The sequence below is a fragment of the Myotis brandtii genome, unplaced genomic scaffold (genome assembly GCF_000412655.1).
Source record: "Myotis brandtii unplaced genomic scaffold, ASM41265v1 scaffold297, whole genome shotgun sequence".
In the NCBI taxonomy this organism is placed as follows: Eukaryota; Metazoa; Chordata; class Mammalia; order Chiroptera; family Vespertilionidae; genus Myotis; species Myotis brandtii.
The window spans coordinates 951,558-975,017 of NW_005361351.1; the positions used below are offsets into that span (position 1 = coordinate 951,558).

Sequence of the window (23,460 nt, forward strand, 5' to 3'; positions counted from 1 at the left end):
AGCAGCCCCTTAGAAGACCTATAGAATCTAACTGTCCCTAGCTCATACACATGCACACCACACATGTCCACACACTCCTCTATCACTCCCTCGCGCTCTCACTCTCTCTCCCTCCCTACCTTCCTGCCGGTCACCATCTTCCTCCATAACTTCAGCTATTATCAACATCCCAAACCAGATACAGTGGAACTTAATTTCTCAAACTTAATTTGTTCTGGATGGCTGCTTGGGAAGTGATTTGTTTGAAAACCGAATCATTTTTCCCCATTAGAAATAATGCAAATTGAATTAATCCAGCCCAGACCCCGAATGATTCTGTTTTAACCTTTCTTATATATAGTACATGTCTAATGTACTATCTATATATATAAAAGGCTAAGTAACCGACCGTCTGTCCATCCAACCATCTGACTGACCCACTGGCCAGTACATATGATGTGCATTTGCAATTTAAAAATAAACGTTGACTCGCATGTGTGTGATACATATAAAGGTTTCACTGATGCCAATTGCACTTGTGCGTTTCAATCTGTCATTGTCGATCGTGAATTTGGTTGACACTTCTATTATAGAGAAAGGGCAAATAGTGATATTAAAATATTTCTTCTAATTTCCTTTCAATGTGCATGAATCTGTGCACTGGCCCACTAGTTTAATCTACAAATAAACACTTCTTTTTAAAAATTTATGGAACCACCCCCTCCTAGCCTTAAACAAATTTTTCATATATCACTGCCACCAAAATACTATCACTGGCTAACTGCTTTTCTTGTATCCAATCAACAATTTTTCTACCTAGTCAATTGCCTGTGATTTTTTTTGAGCACTTTCACACCCTTAGATACATGAGCACTCTTTATGTTTTAAAATTGTGCTAATCATAGATTTAGCTAGCAACAAAAGCATTCTCTCCTTTGTTTGTTGCCTGAGAGATGCTTTTTGTCATGCTGAGGTATCAACATGAAAGGGTGGTCAGGTTAAAAACTGAAGTTTTGGTTGTCAACCAAGACATTTTTTTCTGTGAACAACTTAGTTGAGAACTGAATTGTTTGCGATGGAAGAAGTTCTAGAAATGAGGTTTGTAACAAATGTCTATTTGTTACAATCGATTCACCCAAAGTCCAAAGTTGACATTAGGGTTTGAAGTATGGTACCTATTTGCTTTGTTTAATAATGGACAAGTTACTTTGATTTTCTAAATTGTATAAGTCATCCCATTCGATTGAATGCCTTATTGATTGTAACATGACTATCCCATTGATTGTGATCTTACTGGTTTTAGAAAGCACATTCTTCTATACCTGGGAAACAGGACAGCACAATTATCCTAAATTGTTTTAGTGGCCACAGATAATGCATTCCCGTTGACTCAGTGGTCCCAAGACCAGGACAGCGCAATTACTCTAAATTACTTTGATGGCTCTAGATAATGAGTTCCTGGCAACCCAGTGGTCTCAAGACCCGAGGGTTCTAGATAAGGTGTTTCTGTCAATTCAGTGACCCCGAGACCCAAAACTATAATTAACATGCTTAATTCTGCTTCTGTAAACTGCTTTTTTGCAAACCAGGTTCCTCATTCCAAACCTTAAGATGTAATCAATACCTTTGTGATCTTTGCCTATATAAGTCTGGTTTTGCCACCATCTTATCACTATGAGATTTGGGAATGGCCCCTCACAGTCCCGGATTGCAATAAATGTGACTCTTTAATTCGACTTCTTGAGGCGTTCTTCTGTGATTCGCGGGGTACGTTACAACAGGTTCACTCTTGGTGTTGTAAATTCTGTGGGTTTGGACAAATGTATAATGACATGTATCCACCACTAGTGTCATATAGTTTCACTGTCCTAAAAGTCCTCTGTGTTCCACCTATTCATCACTCTCCCACCCTCAATTCCTAACAGCCATTCATGTTTTTACTGTTTCTACAGTTTTGCCTTTTCCAGAATGTCTTATATTTGGAATCATACAGTACATAGCCTTTTCAGATTGGCTGCTTTCACTTAGTAAATGCATTTAAGTTTCTTTCATGTCTTTTCATGGCTTGCTGGTTCATTTCTTTTTAGCACTGAATAATATTCCATTGTCTGGATGAACCACATTTTATCCATTCACGAAGGACATCTTGTTTGCTTCTAAGTTTGAGTAATTATGCATAAAGCTGCAGGTTTTTGTGTGGACATGTTTTCAACTCCTTTGAGTAAATATCAAAGAGCATGATAGCTAGATCATATGGTAGGTTTTGTAGTTTGGTAAGAAACTGACAAACCGTCTTCCAAGTGGCTGTTCCATTTTGCATTCTCACCAGCAACGAATGAGACTTGTTGCTCCACATCCTCACCAGCATTTGGTGTTGACGGTGTTTTGGATTTCAACATTCTGATAGCTCATTGTTGCTTTAATTTGCAATTCCTTAGTGACATGGTGTGGAGCATCTCTCCATGTGCACAATTTGCCATCTGTACTAGTATATCTTCTTTGGCAAGGTGCCCAGGTCTTTTGCCTATTTAAAAAATGGTTTGTTCACTTTACAAATATTTTTTCCCTAGTCTTTGGTAAGTGGGATTTGAATGTTTTCTCACTCTCTTCAGGCAATTTATTTTTTATAATTTTCTGAATTTTACAAATTTTCCATAATACAACTGTATACATTTTAGCATCAGAAAAATGTAACTTTTAAAGTGCTAACGTTTTACTTTGATATTTTATTATGGCCTGACTTTTGCATTGGAAAGATCATCTGGCTGTGATATGGTGGTGAGAGTGAAGTGTGGCAGGCAGTTATGAGGCTGTGGCTGTTTTTAAGGCCAGAGCTACTGCAGCTAATACTAACTTGGAATAATGAAAGTGATGGGCAATGGTAGGATTCTAAATTGTGGAAGTGGAGTGACATGGCTTACAGATGTAGTAGTCATGGGGTAAGAGTGAGTTAGAAGAATCAGACTGGCTGAATGGTCATGACATTTACTAAGTTAGGAATATTAGGGGAGGAAAGGATTAGGGATGGACAGCAAGTTCTCTTGGGTCAAGTGTGAGATATAGACTTCCCAGTGGGCATGTCAGATAGGCTGCTGGGTAGTGAGTCTGGAGCTCAGGGAGGTGAGAGCTAAAGATATAAATTTGGGAGTTGTTGGGTGTTGGTGATGTTCAAGTCATGGGAATGGATCAGATGTCCCAGGAGCATAAAAAAGAAGTCTGGGGACTGAGGCTTGTGGCTTTACAAAATTTAGATCTAGAAGAGAAGTGGCCAAAGGAGAGAAGATGCTAGGAAGGTAGAACAAGGAGAAACATGGGAGCACAGGAGTTGGAGGAAGTGGTATTTTCAAAAGGGAGGGATGGTGGGTTTAGTCAACTTTTCTTAGGGGAAGTTGGAGAGTTATGATGCAGAATGAGCTGGGACTGCTGGGTAGTAGCATAAACTCAAGATGGTTGGGTCCAAGGTGAAGAACAGACAAGGTCTTCCACCAGAGGTGGATCTCTGAGTGGTGGTAGCCTAAGGTGGGATTGGGGTTGGGCAGGGGGATCCTGGGGTGACAAGCATGTTTGGTTCAAGAGCTACAATGCAGGGTTGGTACACTTCATCTCAGCTTTGCCACATACCAGCTGTGTGACCTTGGGCAAGTCACTTGATGTTTCCTGATTTCAGATGCCTCTGCTGGTAAGGAGGGAATCAGAGTAATGATCGGGTCTAACTTAATTAATCTATCTCTGCTTGCCCTGCTCAGTGAAGGAGGAAAATGAAAATATTTTCACCTGCCCCCAGCAGCAGCTATGGAGAAATCGGAATTCCATGGTAGATTATCAAAATTATTTAAATGTAGCTAATTTTGCCTTACTTTCTGGTCTATTCAACAACGCAAACATTACCAGATATTTTAATGCTAGTTCCTTTCTTAAGAGGCAGGAATGTAGTTAACAAAATGGTCTTTACTGGAAATTCTCAGGGTTGGGTTTCATGGAATTACTTCATTGGGTGAACTGGAAACATACCTTTCTCACTGCTTCATTTTATACAGTTGTGGATCCATGTTTGTGTCAGAGAAAAAAGGGTAGGCAAAGAAAACAAGTAGTGGTAGAGGGAGGGAGACATTGGGAAAAGAAAAGTAGAGAAAAGGGCCGTGTGAATTAAACCAGAGTCGAGATTAGTCTAACTACTGCCAAGCTGTAATGAAGAGGATGTTGAGTGTCAAATTTAGGCAAAAGGTTTGAGTTTCTGTGAGATGGTAAACAGCAAAGGCAGTTGTGTTTGATCAACATTCTGGCCTTACTTTGGAAAGTGAAGGCTGGGGGCTTGGAAGGTGTTAAGAGGTTGAGAAGTTGAAAACTTACTAGATACCTGCAATTCCTTAAGTTCTTTTCCTTTTGTAGTGAAGTTTCAAACATATACAAAAAGATATGCAAAGACTATAATGAATTCTCAATATCTCTCACCTAGCTTCAGAAATTCTCAGCTTATGGCCAATCTTGTTTCATTTTTAGCTCCAACTATTTTCCTGCCCTGTAATTTTGAAGGGAATCCTAGAAATAATACAATTTTATCAATAAATATTTCAGATTTTGTCTCTAAAGGTAATCAGAGTACTACTGTTAAACAGAAAAATAAAAGTACTGAACTTCAAATATCCAGTCAATAGTGGATATTTCTGATTGTCTTGTTAAAAAAGTTTGTTTGATTTAGGTTTCAATTAAGTCCATACATTGCAATTCTTTGATATGTCTCAAGTCATAGTTAGAAACCTGAGATACCTAAATTAGAATTTGAAATTAATCAAATTCATCAGAATGCTTTGCTATTAGCCTTACAATCACATCCACAAAGTGGCCAGATATTCAGCTGTCTTCAACTCAATTGCTGTTTGTGATTATACTTCATCCTAAATGGCTTAATAAGATGCACAAAATGACCTAACTAAATCTTTCTCTTATTCATCAATTAATTGCAAAAGTTTATGTATAATTTTTAAAAACTTTTGTGAGGTCTGCCAGTACTTCATCATACCAACATATTCTGGCAAATGTCCCCCAAATATCCACCAGCCAAGAAACCTTTAAGGGTGATTGTTTGTGTGCTTTTTTTAATTGTATAATTCATTTATACAGAGAAATCATTTGGATTGATCTATATACAGTCTTTTTCAATTTTCACTTCCCCTGGCCAATTATAGTTGACATACCAATCAACATTTACTTTAATTGATAACCCTTATAAATTTGTCATGACACAGGACGTTTAGTCCGCAATTATAGACTAGGATCTCATTTGAACAGGAACACTTTATAATAAAAGATTAATCAGTCTTTTCCCCTCCTCTTATGAATAAATTCACCAAAATTGATCTAATATGGTCAAAATTTCAACATATTCCATTGTCTTTTCAAACCCATTATTTGCAGGCATTATAAACCAAGGCAAATAAAGTCCACTTCCCCCATGCCTTCTACAACTTACTACACACCCTCAAGTTTAGCTTTTACTATCTCCTTTCACATTCTGGCACAACCAGATAGTTTTCCTTTAAGACAAAACTACTCTCTTTTCCCTCATTTTTTTTTAATACTTATTACCAGTCAACTGCCTTCCCTCTTGCTTCTCAGACAACACTAAAACTTTCAACAAAATTCATAAGGTGGTTTTTCTTTCAGTAATCTAGAATATACTGTCAGTTCATGTGTGTTCATCGCCTCAAAATGCTACACTTTAAAAATGGCAATTTTCTTAATTGGCTCAAAAACAGTATGGCTTGGTTTCACTTGGTAAAGTTAATATGATTTAAAATATATATATTTATATATATACACATACGCACACAAACACATTTTTAAATCAAGGAAACAAAATACTTTAAAGACATGCCAATCTGAAAGGCATCAAAGTAAAAAAATAAAACCAAATCCTAAAAACTACAATAAAAAAATTAAATAATTGGCAGGTTAAATGAACGAAAATGAGGAATGTGTAGTGGAAAAAGCATTCCAGTTGATAAAATGGAAAACCTATTACGTTTTATGGTTTGTTTTCCAAGGAACTTATGTTTCAATGTAAATTCTGAAATATTACATGTATTCCATGTAAACTTTAGATGCCAAAGTTAAAAATTCAAATTCTGCACACAAAGCTTATCAAAATAACACTGGTAAAATCCAAGTATTTGCAAAATTTTAAGTTTTGGCAAATGCTGCAAATTCCACAATTGGTTAGTATTGAAAAGTCATGATGAATGCAGAATGAAGAGAAAACCCATTTCATAAATATTTCATTTGACTGAAAATATCAGGCTTGAATGTTCTCAATAATCTTGAGAAAATATCTGGGGGGAAAAAAGGATTGCAGTTTAACAGCAATCTGTGTATATATATATATATATATCTTTAGCTGCCTTAACAAAAAAAAAAACAAAAAATAAAACAAACAAAAAAAAAGGGAACAACCACCAAAACCAACCAAAAACATAGAAAATGTTAAGACTGGTATTAAGTAACCCTGCAATGCTCCCATGCTCACATTACAAGATAAAACAAACTGTACACATTTATAAATAAACAGTTTCTCCACTAGTTAACACTCTTTATACCAAAGTCTCTTTCCGTTTGCCACTAAAGTGGGCTTTGTCCCTTGATTTTCGGAAGCCAGATTGTGTTCGGTGTGCTTTGACACTCTTAATGTTGTCTGCGGTGTGCACCGGGGAGCCACATTCTGAAGTATCTCCATCAACTTCCACCTGAGTCACACTCGACACCGTAGATGACCTTCTCTGGGCTCTGATGTTCCCGGCGGCGGGGTTGTTCTCTTCATACTCCTCATGGAGCTCTGGCAAACCTTGCAGCTCAGGTGAACTAGTAGCCTGCTGGAAAGGGGCAATAGCAGTGCGAATACAATTGAACCACTGCTGTTTGTGGAACACATCATTTGCTTGTAGAGTGTGTGACTGGCCCGGAGAGGGATCTTGGAAGCGAACTCTAAAGATATTTTTAGCTAGAGAAATAAAAATGAAAAAAATAAAATAGCAGCTTTAAATAAATAAAAAGATTATTCTAGATAACAGGGTCCTACTATCTTAATAAGGGTGCTGGTTATCCTATATAATAAAAGGCTAATATGCAAATTATCCCCTTGATTGGGAGTTTGACCAGGGGGTGGGGCCAGCCAACCAACCTCCTGTGTCCCCTCCCTCCAGCTGGACCAGCCCCCTAGTTTATATAATATGCAAATCAATTAGGTAGATACATGATACAAAGTTTATACATGACTTATCAGATACACCTGCAGGTGTTAGAGCAGCAAAGCACTTTACACATTAATGAGTATAATAGTATATATAGGACAATGGAACCTATTTCATTTCTAATTTTTTGTGTAGGAACAGAATTCTTAAAGATTAAAACAAAATATATTTAGATTCTGAGTTTGTTTAAACTGTTTTAAAGCTAGTATTTTTACCTTTATCTGAGTTGCTGAAAGCCCCTCGAAAGGATCCTCCCATTCTCACATCTCCGTCCTGTAGGTCTTCTAAGACCAGCTCTTGGACTGGGATAGGCTGCCGGTAAACCTGGTAAGAGTGACGGTCATTTCGTGTAACAGGCCGGGTCAAAACCAAGATGTCTTGAAACAGGAAAATGTAAAGTTTCTGGAGAAAGGGGAAACAAATGCTTCTTAAGTATGGCACTTGGTGACTGTAGGTGATTACAATCCACTGTTAAAATAACTTGATTTGACATTAATTTCATCACATTAATTTACTAAGATACCCTTACAAATGACCCCATAAAGATTGTTATTCAAGGCTGTGCATATTCTACACAAACAGCTTTTCTAATCTTAGACTACATAAAACCTTTAAAATTGGTGTGTAACATTAGATTAAGCAGTAGCTGAGTAAATGCTACTCCCCACAAAGACCTGATTATCAGTAGTAACATGACTAGAAACACCAGTACTGTATTCCATAGTTTTCTAACAAAGGAAGGATTAAAAAATGCAAGCTGATAAAAATGTTAATTAATGGTTCTGCTTTGTCACAAATAAAAAATCAGAGATATCACACTTCAACTTTTTCCAAAAAGAACCTCAACTTATAAACTGAGCTTTTGGAAAGCACTTTATGAAACAAAAATACTATCTATCCAAGCTTAAACTTAGTTCTAGCTGGTGCTTTTGTAATTATTTAAAAAAATAAGTTTGCTTTCATTCAATCTGCTGCAGAAATGTGTTCAGTAGTACTAAGAAAGACTTCTATCACTATAAAATAAACTCTACATTTTTTGAATATTCTTTGTTATTAAATATTATGAAATTAACAATTTATTTAGAAAGGAATCTCCTAGCCAAACAAGTTGATGACTTATGCATCAAAAAAAAATATTATTGATTCTCCACTAAGGCATTTAAGTAATTCATGAGAAATCATGTTTGCTTTATCAAATAACATGAAATAAAGACCAGTAACCTTCTTTCATCATGTGATAAATTTAAACAGGGTTGGAAAAGAAAAATAATAGCTCACTTCATATTAGCATTCAAATGCACTCACATGTCCATTTTTGTTCTTCAGTTCCCCGTGACAAAGCAATACTTTGCTTGCCTCAATTCTAGGATCCTTCTGCTTTTCATCCAGATATTCCAGTTTGTCAATGTAATATTGGCATTCTGATTCGCCTTTCTTCAAGTTGATATCAGAGAGAACGCCTTGTATTATCAGTACCTAAAAATTATCAAAACATTGATGGAGCATTTTCAGCTTACTAATTTATCCTGCTCCCCTATAAGGCTAAAACATCTTTTAAAATGATAAAATTTTAAAGCTTACAGGGACCCTAGAAATCAGTAAATTCAATCAGTCCCTTCATTCTACATATTAAAAAACAGCCTCAGCCAAATTGGTTGATTTGCCCAAAGTCACATAGCTAGCTAGTGAAAGAGATCAGATTAGAATCCAGTTTTGTGATTAAAATATATTACGTCTCTTTATACCATGCAGTGCACTATGATACTGGGTACTAAAAAACAACGAAACACTTCACTATGCTGGTGTGATGTGCATTAAATTTGAGAGTATCATTGTAAATCTTTCTAAGGCAAGCTAATATATAAATTTGCAAAACATAAGAGTCATGTATTTGACTACTTACAGCTTCTTCCAGAAGCTGAACATCAGGGTGGTCTTTTGGAGTATGTCTAAGAATTTCTTTTAACAGTAAAGGGTATTTGACTAGGCGACTTCGAGGAATATCTAGGAAGCTCCAAAGATCTAGTTTTCGACTGAAGGGAGACTCAAGACATCGCTGGAGAAAGTCCTGGACTCTTGGATCTTGTTTCTTTTGATCAAGAAGAGCTTTGGCTGCCAGCTGGTTACTACAATAGCCTTTGTAGGCATTCAAGCCTGGCAACTACAGAGTAATTAAAGAAAACAAAGTATGGTAAGTTTCTGTTACGATTTAGTCCATTAGTAAGCCTGTGAACATGAAACACAAAAACTACAGCTATTCTTAAAAGTTTTAACAAGCTGTGAAAATTTTCCTGCAGGTGACAATGGGGGAAGGATAGTGTTTTGGGTTGACATCAGAACACCCTATTCCGATAATTTGACTAAATTCAACCAAAGACTCATGACTTCCCCCAAATTCAGTTAGATGCTATTCTTCTGTATTCCCAGGACACCTGAGTGTTCCTCTGGCACATTCATCACCAACTCTGAGACTTTTATATAGTTGACAGATATTCTTTCACTAGATTTTAAATGTACAAACTGTCTTTCATCACTGAATTTCCTGTGATCCCACCTAGAACAGTGCCTAGTATCTGGCAGGCACAAATGTTAAGCAAAAGAATGAAACAAATAATTAATGACATATACTGTGGGGATTCTGTCCAAAGAGGGAATATATATATATATATTTTTTTAAACTATCATTCATGAAGTATTTGTTTTTTAAACAGAGACTATACTAGTAACTTCTTACAGCTACATAAGTTTGTTCAGTTTTAATGTCTTATCTATTTTTATAATCCAGTTACTGGATCAAATCACCTGATATTCATAAAAAATGACAAGTATAGAAAATATGTAAAAAACTATCTGAAGCAAACAACTCGCTACATACCCAATTCACAAGAATGTCACCAATCTGCTCTATTGTTCCAGAAGGTTTGGTTGCTTCTCCTAATCTTGCCAACAAATCTGAAGTATAAAAAAGCAGAAATACCAATAGTAGGCTTATTTTTAAAGTACTTCAGCATTAAATTAGTAGTTTAGATGTAAAATTATCTGTGTTACTACTGTTCAGATACTAATAAAAATTAAGGAGCATGTTTTACCTTCATGCAGAGGTATATAAGCATCCAGATCACCAAATATTTGTGTTAGTTCCTCTTCTGACATAATAGACAACTTTAACATGGGGTCATGGTAGGCCTATTAGATAGGAAGAAATGTGTCACACAAAGATATTGAGCAAATAAAACACGAGAGGATCTGTATTTGAATGTAATTATTCCTTTTTCTTAAAAACTAGCGGGGAATTCTATTCGTTACACATAAAAGACATTAAGGTATATATTAATCCCCAAGTAGATGCTCTTACTGATATTCATACTTGAAGAGATGTGTTTAATAAATCTCATCTAAAAAAAGTATTCATCAGTAGGTATTTTCTACTTTTCTTCTTGTAAAGGTTAAGAGAACTATCCTTTAGAATTTGTGAAATATTTTTAAAAACTAGGGCATATAATAAAGTTATTTACTGACCTTTCTTGCAAGCTTGAGATCCTCAATTAAATCCTGTTCACCTCGAGACATTTCATATATTGCCTACAAAAAAGTCCAGCAAACATGATAGGTCATTCCTTTTTTGAGAAAAGAAAATTATATACAATTGATATTTAGAACAGTGCTTTTTAAAGTGACTCAGTCTGAAATCTGTAATTCAGAATGGAATCTCAAATAAGAGGCTGCCATGTTTCATGATTTTACCCTCTCCTTAAGAGTTGTTAAGTTTGATGACCATCACCCATCAAAAAGTGCTACTCAGATACAGAAATCCAAGTTGATTTTGTCACAGGCATTAATTTGCTATTCTTCTTGCAAAATACGTTTAAAAAATAGGGACTATTTTAAAAAATATAAGTCAATAAATATGGTCTACTGGATGCCAGCATACCTCCTGACGTTTAATTTCTTTGGTAGTTAAAGACTCCTTCATGCTGACGTCTAACATCTCTGACCACAATACACTACTTCTCCTTTTAGCAGGTGTTGGGACTGTTGATCTGCTAGACCACTTCTGGGCAGAAGCTGGAGATCTATTGTCACCACGAAGGGTAAATGACTTAAAAGAAAACAAACAAACAAAAAAAGAGGTGGATAAAAGAGAAAAGATTTGGAAGACACAGTAATTATTCCCTTTTCTTAAAAAATAGACAAATTAATACCAAAGTTCTGAGAATTTCTCTATGCATAAAACAGCCATTTATCCAAGCTTTAATCTACCATTTTAAAGTATTTATCAGCCAAAATTACTTTTTAGGAAGAAAAACAATCCAAGACTAAGATTTGATATAAGATACAAAGTAATAAAATGAAGTCACATTAGTATGTTCTGGTAACAATATTTCTTACCAACATATTCCAAAATGAAAAATTATGTTTAAGTATAATAATATAAACCTGTTTGTACAACTCAAAGAAAAATACAAATCTGAGGCTTCTATAAAATGTCCCTTTCACTACATTACTGCTCCCCATCCCCTCCCTCACTGACCTGTATTGTTTGACCAAAACGTCTGACTGCTCCATTTCTTACAGGAGAGATTAAATTTGCCAAGGATGTGACCCGAGCTAGAGGTCGAACTCTTTTATTGCTTGGCTCCTGTAAAAACAAATACAGATTATGTTAAAATACTAAGAATACTTATCTTATATAAAATAAAAGCCTAATATGCTAAGTGTCCGGTTGACCAGTTGGCCGTTCAACCAATCAAAGCGAAATATGCTAATGATATGCTAAGGCTGCTCAACCGCTCGCTATGACGTGCACTGACCACCGGGGGCAGACACTCTGACCGGTAGGTTAGCTTGCTGCTGGGGTCTGGCCAATTGAGACTGAGCAAGACGGGCCAGACACACCCCAGAGCCCTCCTGCGGTCCCTCCCTGGTTGGCCAACCTCCCACATGTCCCTCCCTGGCCCCAATCGTGCACCAAGGGGTCCCTCGGCCTGGCCTCTGTCCTCTCGCAATCTGGGACCCCTCAGGGGATGTCGGAGAGCCAGTTTTGGCCCGATGGCAGAAAAACTGGCCGCTATGACACGCACTGACCACCAGGGGGCAGACGCTCCATGCAGGAGCTTTCCCCTGGTGATCAGTACACTCCCACAGGGGGAAGCGTCACTCAGCCAGAAGCCAGGCTCACAGCTGGCAAGTGCAGTGGTGGTGGCGGGAGCCTCTCCCACCTCTGCAGCAGTGCTAAGGATGTCCGACTGACGGCTTAGGCCTGCTCCCCTAAGCCGTCAGTCGGACATCCCTCAAGGGCTCCTGGACTGCGAAAGGGCATAAGCTGGGCTGAGTGACCCCCCTCCCCCGAGTTCATGAATTTCGTGCACCAGGCCTCTAATTAAAAAATAAGTGGTAGAAAAAGCCAGTCAAATATCTGAATTATCACTGGGCACATAACAAATATCATTAAACAAAAGAAAAATTAAAATTAAAACAAATTAGATTCTAAAACCCTATAGAATGTTTTAGTTTAATATAGAGATTAACTTTTAAAAAACCATAGTATTATGAAAATTATCAAACATACATAAGAATGGAGAATAGTATAATGGATCTTATGTGCTTATCTCTCAGCCTTCTACAGTTTTTGGTGGAAAAATCTGTTTCATGTCTGCCCCTACTGGAATATTTTAAAGCAAATCCAAAACTCTGTATCATTTCATTCTGAAATACTTCATTTAGAGACTAGCTTTTAAATGAACATGTATGACACTGGAATGGATCATAGGAGGTGTTCAAGCAGAGGCAGGGGTCAGTGGTTAAGAGCATTCAGGCTCTGGAATAAGACTGGGCCTAAATCCTGGTTATAGCACTTGCTAGGCAACATCGTGGGCCTCAGTTTTCTTATCTGTTAAATGAAGTTAGTATTAGAACTTCTCTTATAAAGTTGTTATGAAGGTTAAATAAAATATGTTTAAAGGGTTCAGATTAGTGCTTGAAACATACTAAGTTTTAATTATTACTAATATTTTTTTTTCTCAGAAATATTTCCACTTACTATGTAAATGCTGGGATTTAGAAATAATTAGATCTTCTCTTAATTTATTAACTTAAAGAAAAATATAGAGACATGCAGAAGAAATACTTATTTTTCTACATGTATTATTTAAAAAATAACAGTATATAGCAAACACATCACTTATTCAAGGATCTCAAAAGTTTACAAAATTCATTATTCTAATTTTACTGCTAGGAAAATGGAGGCATACCATTAGGTGACTCATACAACTATTGAAATAAAGAAGGACAGATCATAAAACAGGCCTATCGTTTATGTCTATGGAGTATAATTATTTGTTTGTATTTGATGCCTTTGACAATTGTGGCATCTTGACAAAATAATTTTGATGGGTATTCAGAAGGATCTATAATTAAAAATTTATATTAAAGTTAGCACTTAAAAATAAAAACTACCATTTAAAAATGATAGATGAAATTTTTTTTCCTAAAAATTCTTTGATATGACTAAAGTCATACAAAAAAAGGGCTGTGGAAATTGAGTAAAAATAATCCCCTAAAGTAATTTAAGAATAAACTGACAGAAAGAGTTAAAATTCTCTGGAAAGAAACTTAAATGATTCAAATAGTCAAAGAAGCAATTAGACTTATTAAAGCTACTACATATATTATTAACCTTTTTCCATATATATATGAACAATACCTACTAAAGTAAGGAGACTTTGTAGATAATCAATTCAGGCCTTTGAAGGCCTTAAGAGGAGCTCTAGACCAACCCTCCCCCACCAAAATAATTAACTCCAAAGTAAAACTTTGACTATAAAGCCACTAATGTGCAAACGTTAAATGAACTGAAAAAGAAACCTTCAAGATATGTTGTAAAATGACACACTGTGTGGCTGAGGACATGTGTGAATGCCTTTACAATATACATCTGTGCAAGACAGAAGTGACACATGCATGGGCAGAAGGTCTAACATAAGGCATTCCTTTCTATTTAGTAAAGACAGAACAAAGAATCTTCTGTTTGAATGGAGATACAATTACCTCACAAAGTAAGATATGCCAACATTAACTAGAAACAAAGCAGATGTCAGAAATTCTGTTCTACTTTTTGGAAAAAGGTTAATTCCTCTTCCTTGTTTAAAACATAACAAATTTGACTTCCTAGTAAATCACAAAATATTTAATTTCAATTTAAAAGTCTATGGAAAGGTACTATTCCCAGTGAATTTGAAAGGAAAAATTAGTTTAGCTAGGAAGAAGATAATATTTGATATCTATCTTATTACATAAGATCAAATTAATGATAAAAAGTCTTTATAGGGTCAGTTTACTATACAACTATTTTCCTGATAACTCAAATTATGTGACATTTAAAACTAAAACTACAGAATTAGATTTAGATAATTAAATGTAAATATATCAAAAGCATCTTTCTGAAACTACTGTGGATTTTGTTTATGCAGTCTCTTTAGGGTGGCAGGATATCATGCTAAAGCAGTAATCTGGTGGTTAAAAATGTTCCACAGTCCTTTAGAAACCCATCTATAATCTCACTTTTTCACAAAGGATATATTAGTCTTAAGAGTTTAATCTAATCTAAGATGTCCAGGTAAGAGTGCCTAGCTAGCTCAGTAAGTAGAGCATGAGACTTAAAATGTCTTGTTAAGAAAGTATGGTACTAAATCAGGAAATGTGGGTGGTGGCGGTGGGGGTAATGGGAGGACACCTTTGTACTTTTCACACATACTTTTGGGGATCCAATAGTAACTTTCCTACCTTACTAAAAGGACATATTGAGTGTTTGACAGACACAACACAAATATTTAGCATATATATTTCAAAAGTAAAAAAAATTTTAATGAATGACTTGGAAAGTGTGATTGAAATGTGAAGATGTAATACTGAATTATGGTTCACTACTAATTTCAGGATATATACACTATTGGAAAAAAATATAATACAAACAACTTTTGTGGAAAAGTGATATGGATTGATTAGGCATTCATGAGTCACCCAGAGGACTGGGACGAAAATTTGTCTTTTAAAATACAGGTTTGGATTTGGCTCATGTGAGCTACAACCAGACATAGTTTTCTTTAGAGATTCAGATGAACCATATTTAATTCTCATAGGTTGGTTAATAAGAACCTAAACATTCACACTGTCGAAAACATATTTTGAAGACAAAGTTTTTCGAGAATTGGTATCAAACCTACCCTTTGCATAGGTATCAAACCTACCCTAACGATGCAGGTACAGTGTTTGGAGGTGATGAAGGAAGAGAGGGGGCAGGAGTCTACCTATCTTATCATCACTCAAATTAAGGCTTACATAATGGTTTTGTTGCTGCTGTTGTTTAATTTTATTTGGAGTGCTGTTAATAGCATTATGGTGACTACAAGAAGCTTAAAAAACAGGTACCAGATATTGAAACTATATAGCTCTGCAAAAGACAATCTGAAAATCTATGTGAACAATGAATACCAAGAAGTTTTACATGCTCAAGGAACTTTCTACCACAGGCAACCTTTCACCAGGGCAAAGTTCACTTAGATGGGGAAAAACATTCAACAACCTCTACCATAAATTTATGTTGTTTATTTAGGTTAGCTTTTAATCAAGCTATCTAGTTTAGCTAGGGGAATCTGCCTTGAGACTGAGCTTTTAATCAATCTATTTATTTTACTAATCCACCTGTAGTCAGACTTTATGCTTTAAAATATTTTCTAGATATTTATCTATAAACAGAAAAAAAGTTTTACTGGGATGTACCTTGCACATAAAAGCAACAACATGGAAAACTTCTGTTGTGAACTGAGTTTATGTTTTTGTTTTTTTTCCGTTTTTTTTAAAAAAGGTTTCTTCTACTAATGGTGTCACATAAGAGGATCTATATTACTAATGAACCCAAAACTGTACTTTATAAATAAAAACAGTATGGGTTTGGGTTCATTAGTTTGGGTTACTGGATAAATAATTTTCTCTTCTACTTGGCAAGAACTTTAAAATAAGAAGAATGAAAAAGTTACTTATAAAAAGATAAAAATGAGTTAAGAGGACATAGGATTTCTTCCCTTTCTACTTAGTAATTGAAATAGCCAAATTTAGTTATTTATTTAAGGCTGTGTTGGTAGCACCAAAAACCTGACAATATCCCTGTTGTTTTTAATATTTGGAATAAAGGTACATCAGAAACATGGCTAGTGTCTGATACCAAACAAAAAAGGTTAGTTTTTTTATGGTCCAAAAGATGATTAGTTTCAGTATTTACACTGGTCACCATGTATGACTTGCTCTAATCAATGAAAATGCTTAGATTATTTTGAGAAAACTGAAACATATAAGCAAAAACCAAACAGAGAAACAAAAACCAAAGTTAAACCACACCAAAAGAAAGCATACCTTCTAAAGATGGCAGCTATTTTAACAACCAAAAGGTGTATTTATGTATGATTCACAGCTTTACTGAACCTTAAGAACTGCACATATTTAAAATATATAATTCACAAGTTTTGATATTTGTATATAGCCACAAAACTATCACCACAATAAAGTATATACAGTTAATGAAGTACAGAAACATTAAATATCCTGTATTCTGTAGTATAAGTGGAATATTCATATGATATTAAATCAACTGTCAACATTAAATAAAATAGCATAAAAATCACAACTTATTTTGATAAATGTTCATACAGATTTCTAAAAACCACACTGACTTCAAACAATTAAAGCAAGGAGGGTGGCTGTAGCTAAATAATAATTCACTGGTTTAAATATTTTAACATATTTTTCTTTCTGAAGAAAAAAAAGTTGCATACAATTAACTTATTAGATGTGGAAAGAAAAATAAAAACAAGCACTAGATCAGATCGCATTTTAGTTGCAGTTTGTTCACTAGTTGGCAGAGGAGTCTTATTTATTCCATAAAGTAGTTTCTAAAACTAGATAACATAAATGTAAGTTAAAAAAATAGTAACTATTTAATAAGCATTAGAAATGTGACCAATTTAAGCAAATTGAGCAGCATAACACTTAAAATCTTTTTCTGTTTCAAGTTTGCATACACTCATACTATGCTATGTATAAACCTAACTATAACATAGTTCCTAAACTTTACCAAAGTTCCTGAACACATTTCAAACTTGCATTTTAACACTCAGCAAGATCAAAAGTTAAGTTTAAAAGTATACTGTTTATAAATTATTAAAAATCTTAAAGTTCTGTGGAATTAGAAGACATCCTTTTGGCTTAAATTTTCTCTAAAAGTCTTACCTCTGGTTCTCTGAAGGACTGATTATTCACATCTAGGACTCGTATAGTCCTTTTAATAGGCAGGAGACCTCCAATCTCATCATGAGCCACCATGCTTCACCAAGTATCCCTTAAAATCTTTAGAATTAATCCACATCCAAGTCGCCCTATAACCAATCACTACTCAGACACACAGGTTTTTCTTCTGAGTGCTCAGCCACCCTTGGCAGCCATTTGCCCATGCCTCTTCCTTGTGGTGGAGCTAACTGCCTCTGGGAGCAGCAGTGAAAAAGCACACAGACCTCAAGGCTCTGTGGGAGGGGCTTGCTTCGGACCAGGCTCCAGTGGGCGGGCACCTAACAGACACGTGACTACAGCTAACTGACAGCTGGGCACACCTAGGCTTCTCATTTTTCACTGTGCAAGAGAAAGCTCTTTATCAAGAGGTTTAGAATGTCTACATTAAGACCAGAAGGGAAAAGGAAACTGGGTTAATGTAAGGCTTTTCCTGATTTAAAAGCACTCCCAAAGGGAAATTAATTGCTTATTTAGGTTACTTACTCTAGTACTTAGTCATAGACAGGAATCCTTTTTTTTTATAAAACCCTATTGCCTAGAAAGAAATTTAGTATGGGCAAGTTGACAACTTTAAGAAAATAATAATTCAGAATTAAATAAGTGTATATACTGAAGGAAAGCCTAATTATCCTGGGACTTTGCCTTTATTTTACTTGAGTATAAGTATATTCACAATTGTAAAATTATGTAAGTCTTTAGAAACTGGTTCCCACCATGTTTTCTTCAGACTAACAGAGTAAGTGCAGTAGGCACACTTCAGGTCACTCTGTTCTTGAAATAAATGTGAAGTATAATTGGGCTATCTCACAGTTTAAAGTTCAGTATTTCTTAAGACTTAAAGGCACATACTTTTTCTTTGTTTTAAAATTTTGATATCTGTGTAATAGATTTTTATAACAAATACACAAAAGGTGATTTCTGTTCTAAAAATGTGTAACAGGGTCCTTCTCTATTCTGAATTAACCTTGATATAGTCCTAATAGGGTCAAAAATCTACATAAAAAGTCTTGCATTTTACAGCTGAAGAAATGAAGTTCACAGAGTTGAAGTGAGGTCACATACTAGTGACAGTCTCTAAATTTCTAGTCTAAATCCTTTCTTCTCTGGAAAAACACTACTTCTGTTGGTTTGGTAGTCCTGTTATGAAACCGATTTTCTTCTTTAACATAAAGTACTGTATTCTATTTTGAAATGCAGGATTTTTATCCTAACTATGGAAGGCACACTGCTGGTAATCTGCAAAAATACTTCCATTCTTAGGATTTATTAGGAGCAGAGAAATCTGAAAAATCTACTGTGTAGAAGGCATTATTCTAGATAATGAGGGTGGTACAAAAAAACAGGTTTCATATCTAATCCTAAAGTGCTAATAGGCCACCGTGTAAAGGTAGGGCACACAAAGAGATAACTAATATAAGACAGCTTTTGAAAATTCGAGAATAAACTATATAGCTAGTAAGTGTTACAGGAGTTCAGAAGGAGAAACCACTTCTGGTAGTTTTCTGAGCTGAGATGAGGAAAGACACTAGGGAAGAGGCTTTAAGATGTTATTTCATGCCTTGAAGGCCATGTTATGTTTTTCATAGGTCTGAGCAAGGGAAAAGTGCAAGGCTTTCTCAAAGAAACAAAATGAATTCAGTGCGAGGTCACGGGCTATGGGTAAAGACAAAGGAGCAGAGGGTTTTATTGAGCAGATGTGAGAGATAAATGAAAGTTATGTTGTAAAGTGGTGTTGAAGATGGTTTTAAAGATGACTGGAAACAATGCAAAAGTCACAATCAGGTATCAAGAACTCTGTGTAAGGTAGGAAATTATATGCAAGAGACAACATATGCGAGAAGTCTAAGATGCCTATGATTTTCAAGTTCAGAGGGGTAACTGTTAATGCAAATAAAGAAATATGGAGGAATGAGCTTTGAAAGAAAATTCTGAGTATCATTTTAGATGAGTCTGAGGTGGTGGAAGAACATGCAATTGAAAATACTGACCTAGTGCTTGGAAATACTTGGCAAGGACTTGGAAGAGGTCAGAGGATAGATTTAGACTGGGGAGTCAGACACAAAGAAATCAGAGTTGAAGTTTTGGGAGTGAATGAAACACCTGGGAGAAAATCTGGACAAAAAGAACAGGGGTCCAAAGATCTAACTTTGGAGAAATGCTAAGGGAAGAAGAAATTTGCAAAAGGAGCAGTCAGAAAGAAACAAAGCAAGATGCCAAGGGGAGAAAAAGTATTAATTACAGCAAAAAGGTTAAGAAGAGTAAGAAAAGATTCATGGATTTAGTTTAATTGATAAGTTTAATGAGGACCTCAAGTGTGCTAGTTCATTGAAATAAAGACAGAAGATTACAGAGGTTGAAGAGTGAGTAGAGCAAATAAATAGTGGGCATAGCCCTAGCTGGTTTGGCTCAGTGGATAGAACGTCAGCCTATCAAAATAAAACAAAACAATAAAGTGGACATAGACTATTTATGATGACAATCTATACAAAACAATTTACTAAGGTTTGCAGGACAATGTTATTTCTTGCAGTAAGAGCCAACACTGCTCTTCTGTAAACACCAATGTGTTTTGTATTCAAGATGATGCTAATAATTCATCTTTCTGTATTGAGACTTTTTTTTTAATCCTCACCTGAGGATATTTTTCCACTGATTTTTAGAGAAAGTGGAAGAGAGAAGGAAAGACAGAGAGAAATATCAATGTGAGAGAAACACATTGATTGGTTGCCTCCTGTAAGAGCCCCAACCAGGGCCCAAACTGCAGAGGAGCCTGCAACTGAGGTACGTGCCCTTGACCAGAATCAAACCTGGGACCCTTCGGTCCACAGGCTGCCCCTCTATCCACTGAGCCAAATAGGCTAGGGTGTATTGAGACTTTTTTTTTTAAAGTAATGGTGATTGGTTATATTTCATCATCTCTCGTTTATTGCCCAGTCACACCTGAGCTATATACGTGATGTGGTTGGCCTTAAGAATGGTTGACTGTTTGTAGAAGATAGTTCTATATAGTTTTAAAGTGGGATCACCTTAGAGATAATAAAATCCAGATCCCTAATTTTATAGGTAAGAACACTGATGTGCCCAAGCCCTTAGAGATAGTAAGAAAGTAGATTAGAACCCAGTAGTCTGATTCAGTTAGTTTCATCAGTTCAAAAATGTAAGGTCAATACTTTATGACTACTTAGCTTCATAAAGGAATAAAGAGCTATGAACAGTGAGAGGAAAGAAACTTCTGGGGCATTCTCATGGGTCTCTTACCTGATGTCTTTCTCCAAACTATGTTCTTCTATACAGTTCTGATACAGGTAAGGCCAAGATAATGAGAGGAAGAGATATCTCTCATTTCTCTCCTGTAGTTGAGGACCCATGAGGTAAAGGTAGAAGTCTTTATATATATAAAAATGAAAAGCCTACAGGATCCAAATGAAGTCTAATAGTGATAGTCACAGCACAAAAATCCTGGCTCACCAACTCTAAAATCATATTTTCATTTGGAATGTTCAGGTTTATGGACTAAATATAGACAATTGTAGATAGCATCAAAAAAAGCAACAATGAACACGGCATGTTCAATTAGTACTCTGAGTGATGGGCTTGAGACAGTCTTGACTCTAATAATACTCAATGAAAATCAGAGGGCTGGAAAGGTCCTTTGAGATTGTTAACCCATCCTCTTCAGTTTTCTTAGGAAGAACTTGAAAGATATCGTGAAAAAGAAATGGGAAATTTCAGTTTTTACTCTGTGCTAGAAGCTTTATGCATGCTATCTTATTTAACCAGCTTTATAAAATATGTATTATTACCTCTTTTGCAGGTGACAAAACCAGATTCAGAAAGTTTAAGAAACTTGTCCAAAGTTGCATGATTAATCAATGGCTGAACAGGTCCGAATCTGGTCTATTCAACTCATATTAGAATATAGTGACTTCCAGAGAAGTCACTAAATGTAACACCTTTAGTACATGTTGGGTACATGCTCAGTGCTCACTGTCATGCTGTGAATCGGGCAGAGCTAGATTTAAAACCTTGGTCTCCTAGTCTCAGGCCAATGTTTGCTGAATAACTACCAGCATTTTATAGAGAAGGAAACCCCCCAAAAGTTGAGACATTATCTACTCTCTATCCTTTGTATATCAAGGCAGGTAAGTAAAAAGATAAAATAGTTCCAGCTGCTTAAGTTTTAGAAAAGATCCTATTTCAATTGATGATTTATGTAATGATCATATTATTAATAGCAATTATTTATAGAACTTTCTACAAATGACATACTTGAAGAATACTGGTTACGTGTCTTCTATGTATGTAGAAAATCTAGAATTTATAAACAGAAACCTGAGTTATCTAAAAATAATGCAGCTTTGTAAAGGATACCAAGTTTTTGGTAAATCTGGTTTCCAAAGACCAGGTTTAATTATAGCCTGTTCTGCTTTATGGGGCTGTTGATGCTTTCTTTCCTAAAAAATGATTAAGGAGAAAGATAACATTGTTTCCCTTTTCCAAAGAAAAAGAATTGTTAGGCTATACTTAACTTTTTTCTCCCTTTAATGTAAAATTAGACTTCTGGAATTTAGAAACAAATGAGAACTGAAGAATAACCTTTGCTTTTTCTTAGTCTAGATATTATTACTTGTTTTCATATACTTTTGTCTGGAACAAGTAATTAGAAATTAAGCTAGGAAAGCCATGATAGGTAGAGAAAACTAAATCTAAGCTCTCTGCTGCCCTCTACATGTGATAATGTGAAATGCAACTGCCAACCTGCTTTTTTCAACTTTGTCATTGTTTTCAAGGATCTTATATAGAGGAATACATAAATGATCTTTTATTCTGTAGAGAAATATAGATGACAGTAAAATTTGTATTTTCAGCCCTTGTGTACTTCTCATGTTTTATATTACTAAATTAAACATATATTTAGAAATATATACAAGTGTATAAAAAGATTCCACAAGTTCACAATACATATTTTAAGCACTTTTTCTAAATATAAGAAAACTATGTTCCACTTTAAAACACTAGAGGTAAAGATACAAATAACTACTATGTATCTCACTTAAAATAGGTTAGTTAAAAATAGAATTTCAAATCTTACTTAAAAAAAGGAGCACTGATTAAATATTAACAAAATAGAACTTTTTAGAAACCAGTGTTCCAAACTATCTAGTAATGAGTTAAAACAACAACATCAAAGAAGCTGTGATAAAGTTAAAATGTGGATTTGAGTTTTTAGGAATCATCTAGAATAAAAATTTGGTTGTTTCCAAGCTTTACTAAGAATTTGGTTTGGGAAACGATAATTCAGATAAATTAAATACTAAAAAAGACTACAAAAAGAATAGATGAAGACTAAGAAGTCTGATATTATTGAAAACATGGTTCTTTTTACAATGATAATACAAATAGCAAAGAAAATGGGGTAGTGGTGCTGGCTGTTAGTGGTGACTTTTTACCTCAAGTACACAGGATAACAATAATTTACAGTATAATAACATAAAATCACTTATGTTCATGTAACAGGGTGTTGAGTGGGACTTCCCCTTGAAACTAAGCTAAGGCCAGTGCTCAGCCTCCTATTTTCTTAGCCCACTTTTTACTTCAGTCAGTTGCTGCTCCAGCAGCTACCAGCTCCAGGACAACAACTTGCCTCAGCTGCAACATGTATCTCTTGCTTTCCACCCTGGGTTTCTCGGATGCCAGTGTGGCCTTTAACATGTGCAGCTTGGAAATGTGAGGAATTAATAGCCAATGGGCCTGTGAAATATGCCATTGGTATTTTAATGGGGAGTGCATTGAATCTATAGATTGCTTTGGGCAGTATGGACATCTTGATGATGTTGATTCTACCAATCTATGAACACGGTATGTTCTTCCACCTGTTTATGTCTTCCTCTATCTCCTT

General features: G+C 35.4%; 1 protein-coding gene across 1 annotated transcript; it reads right to left on the bottom strand.

Annotated features, from left to right (window-relative positions):
• Positions 1-5,053: 5,053 nt before the first annotated feature.
• NET1 (neuroepithelial cell transforming 1) lies at positions 5,054-17,770 on the bottom strand. The gene is made up of 10 exons (XM_005869509.2): positions 17,505-17,770; positions 11,755-11,862; positions 11,155-11,322; positions 10,743-10,805; positions 10,313-10,409; positions 10,099-10,175; positions 9,127-9,384; positions 8,529-8,699; positions 7,439-7,625; positions 5,054-6,973 (listed from the first exon to the last, which is right to left on the bottom strand). The coding sequence occupies exons 1-10, from the start codon at positions 17,595-17,597 to the stop codon at positions 6,567-6,569; spliced, it is 1,629 nt and encodes a 542-aa protein (XP_005869571.1). The 5' UTR covers positions 17,598-17,770; the 3' UTR covers positions 5,054-6,566.
• Positions 17,771-23,460: the final 5,690 nt, after the last annotated feature.

Coding starts and splice junctions, on each gene's coding strand:
- NET1 (XM_005869509.2), bottom strand. CDS start 17,597: ATGGTGGCTCATGATGAGATTGGAGGTCTCCTGCCTATTAAAAGGACT. Junction 11,863..17,504: donor AGTCCTTCAGAGAACCAGAG/GTAAGACTTTTA, acceptor TTGTTTTTACAG/GAGCCAAGCAATAAAAGAGT. Junction 10,410..10,742: donor ATCTCAAGCTTGCAAGAAAG/GTCAGTAAATAA, acceptor CCTATCTAATAG/GCCTACCATGACCCCATGTT.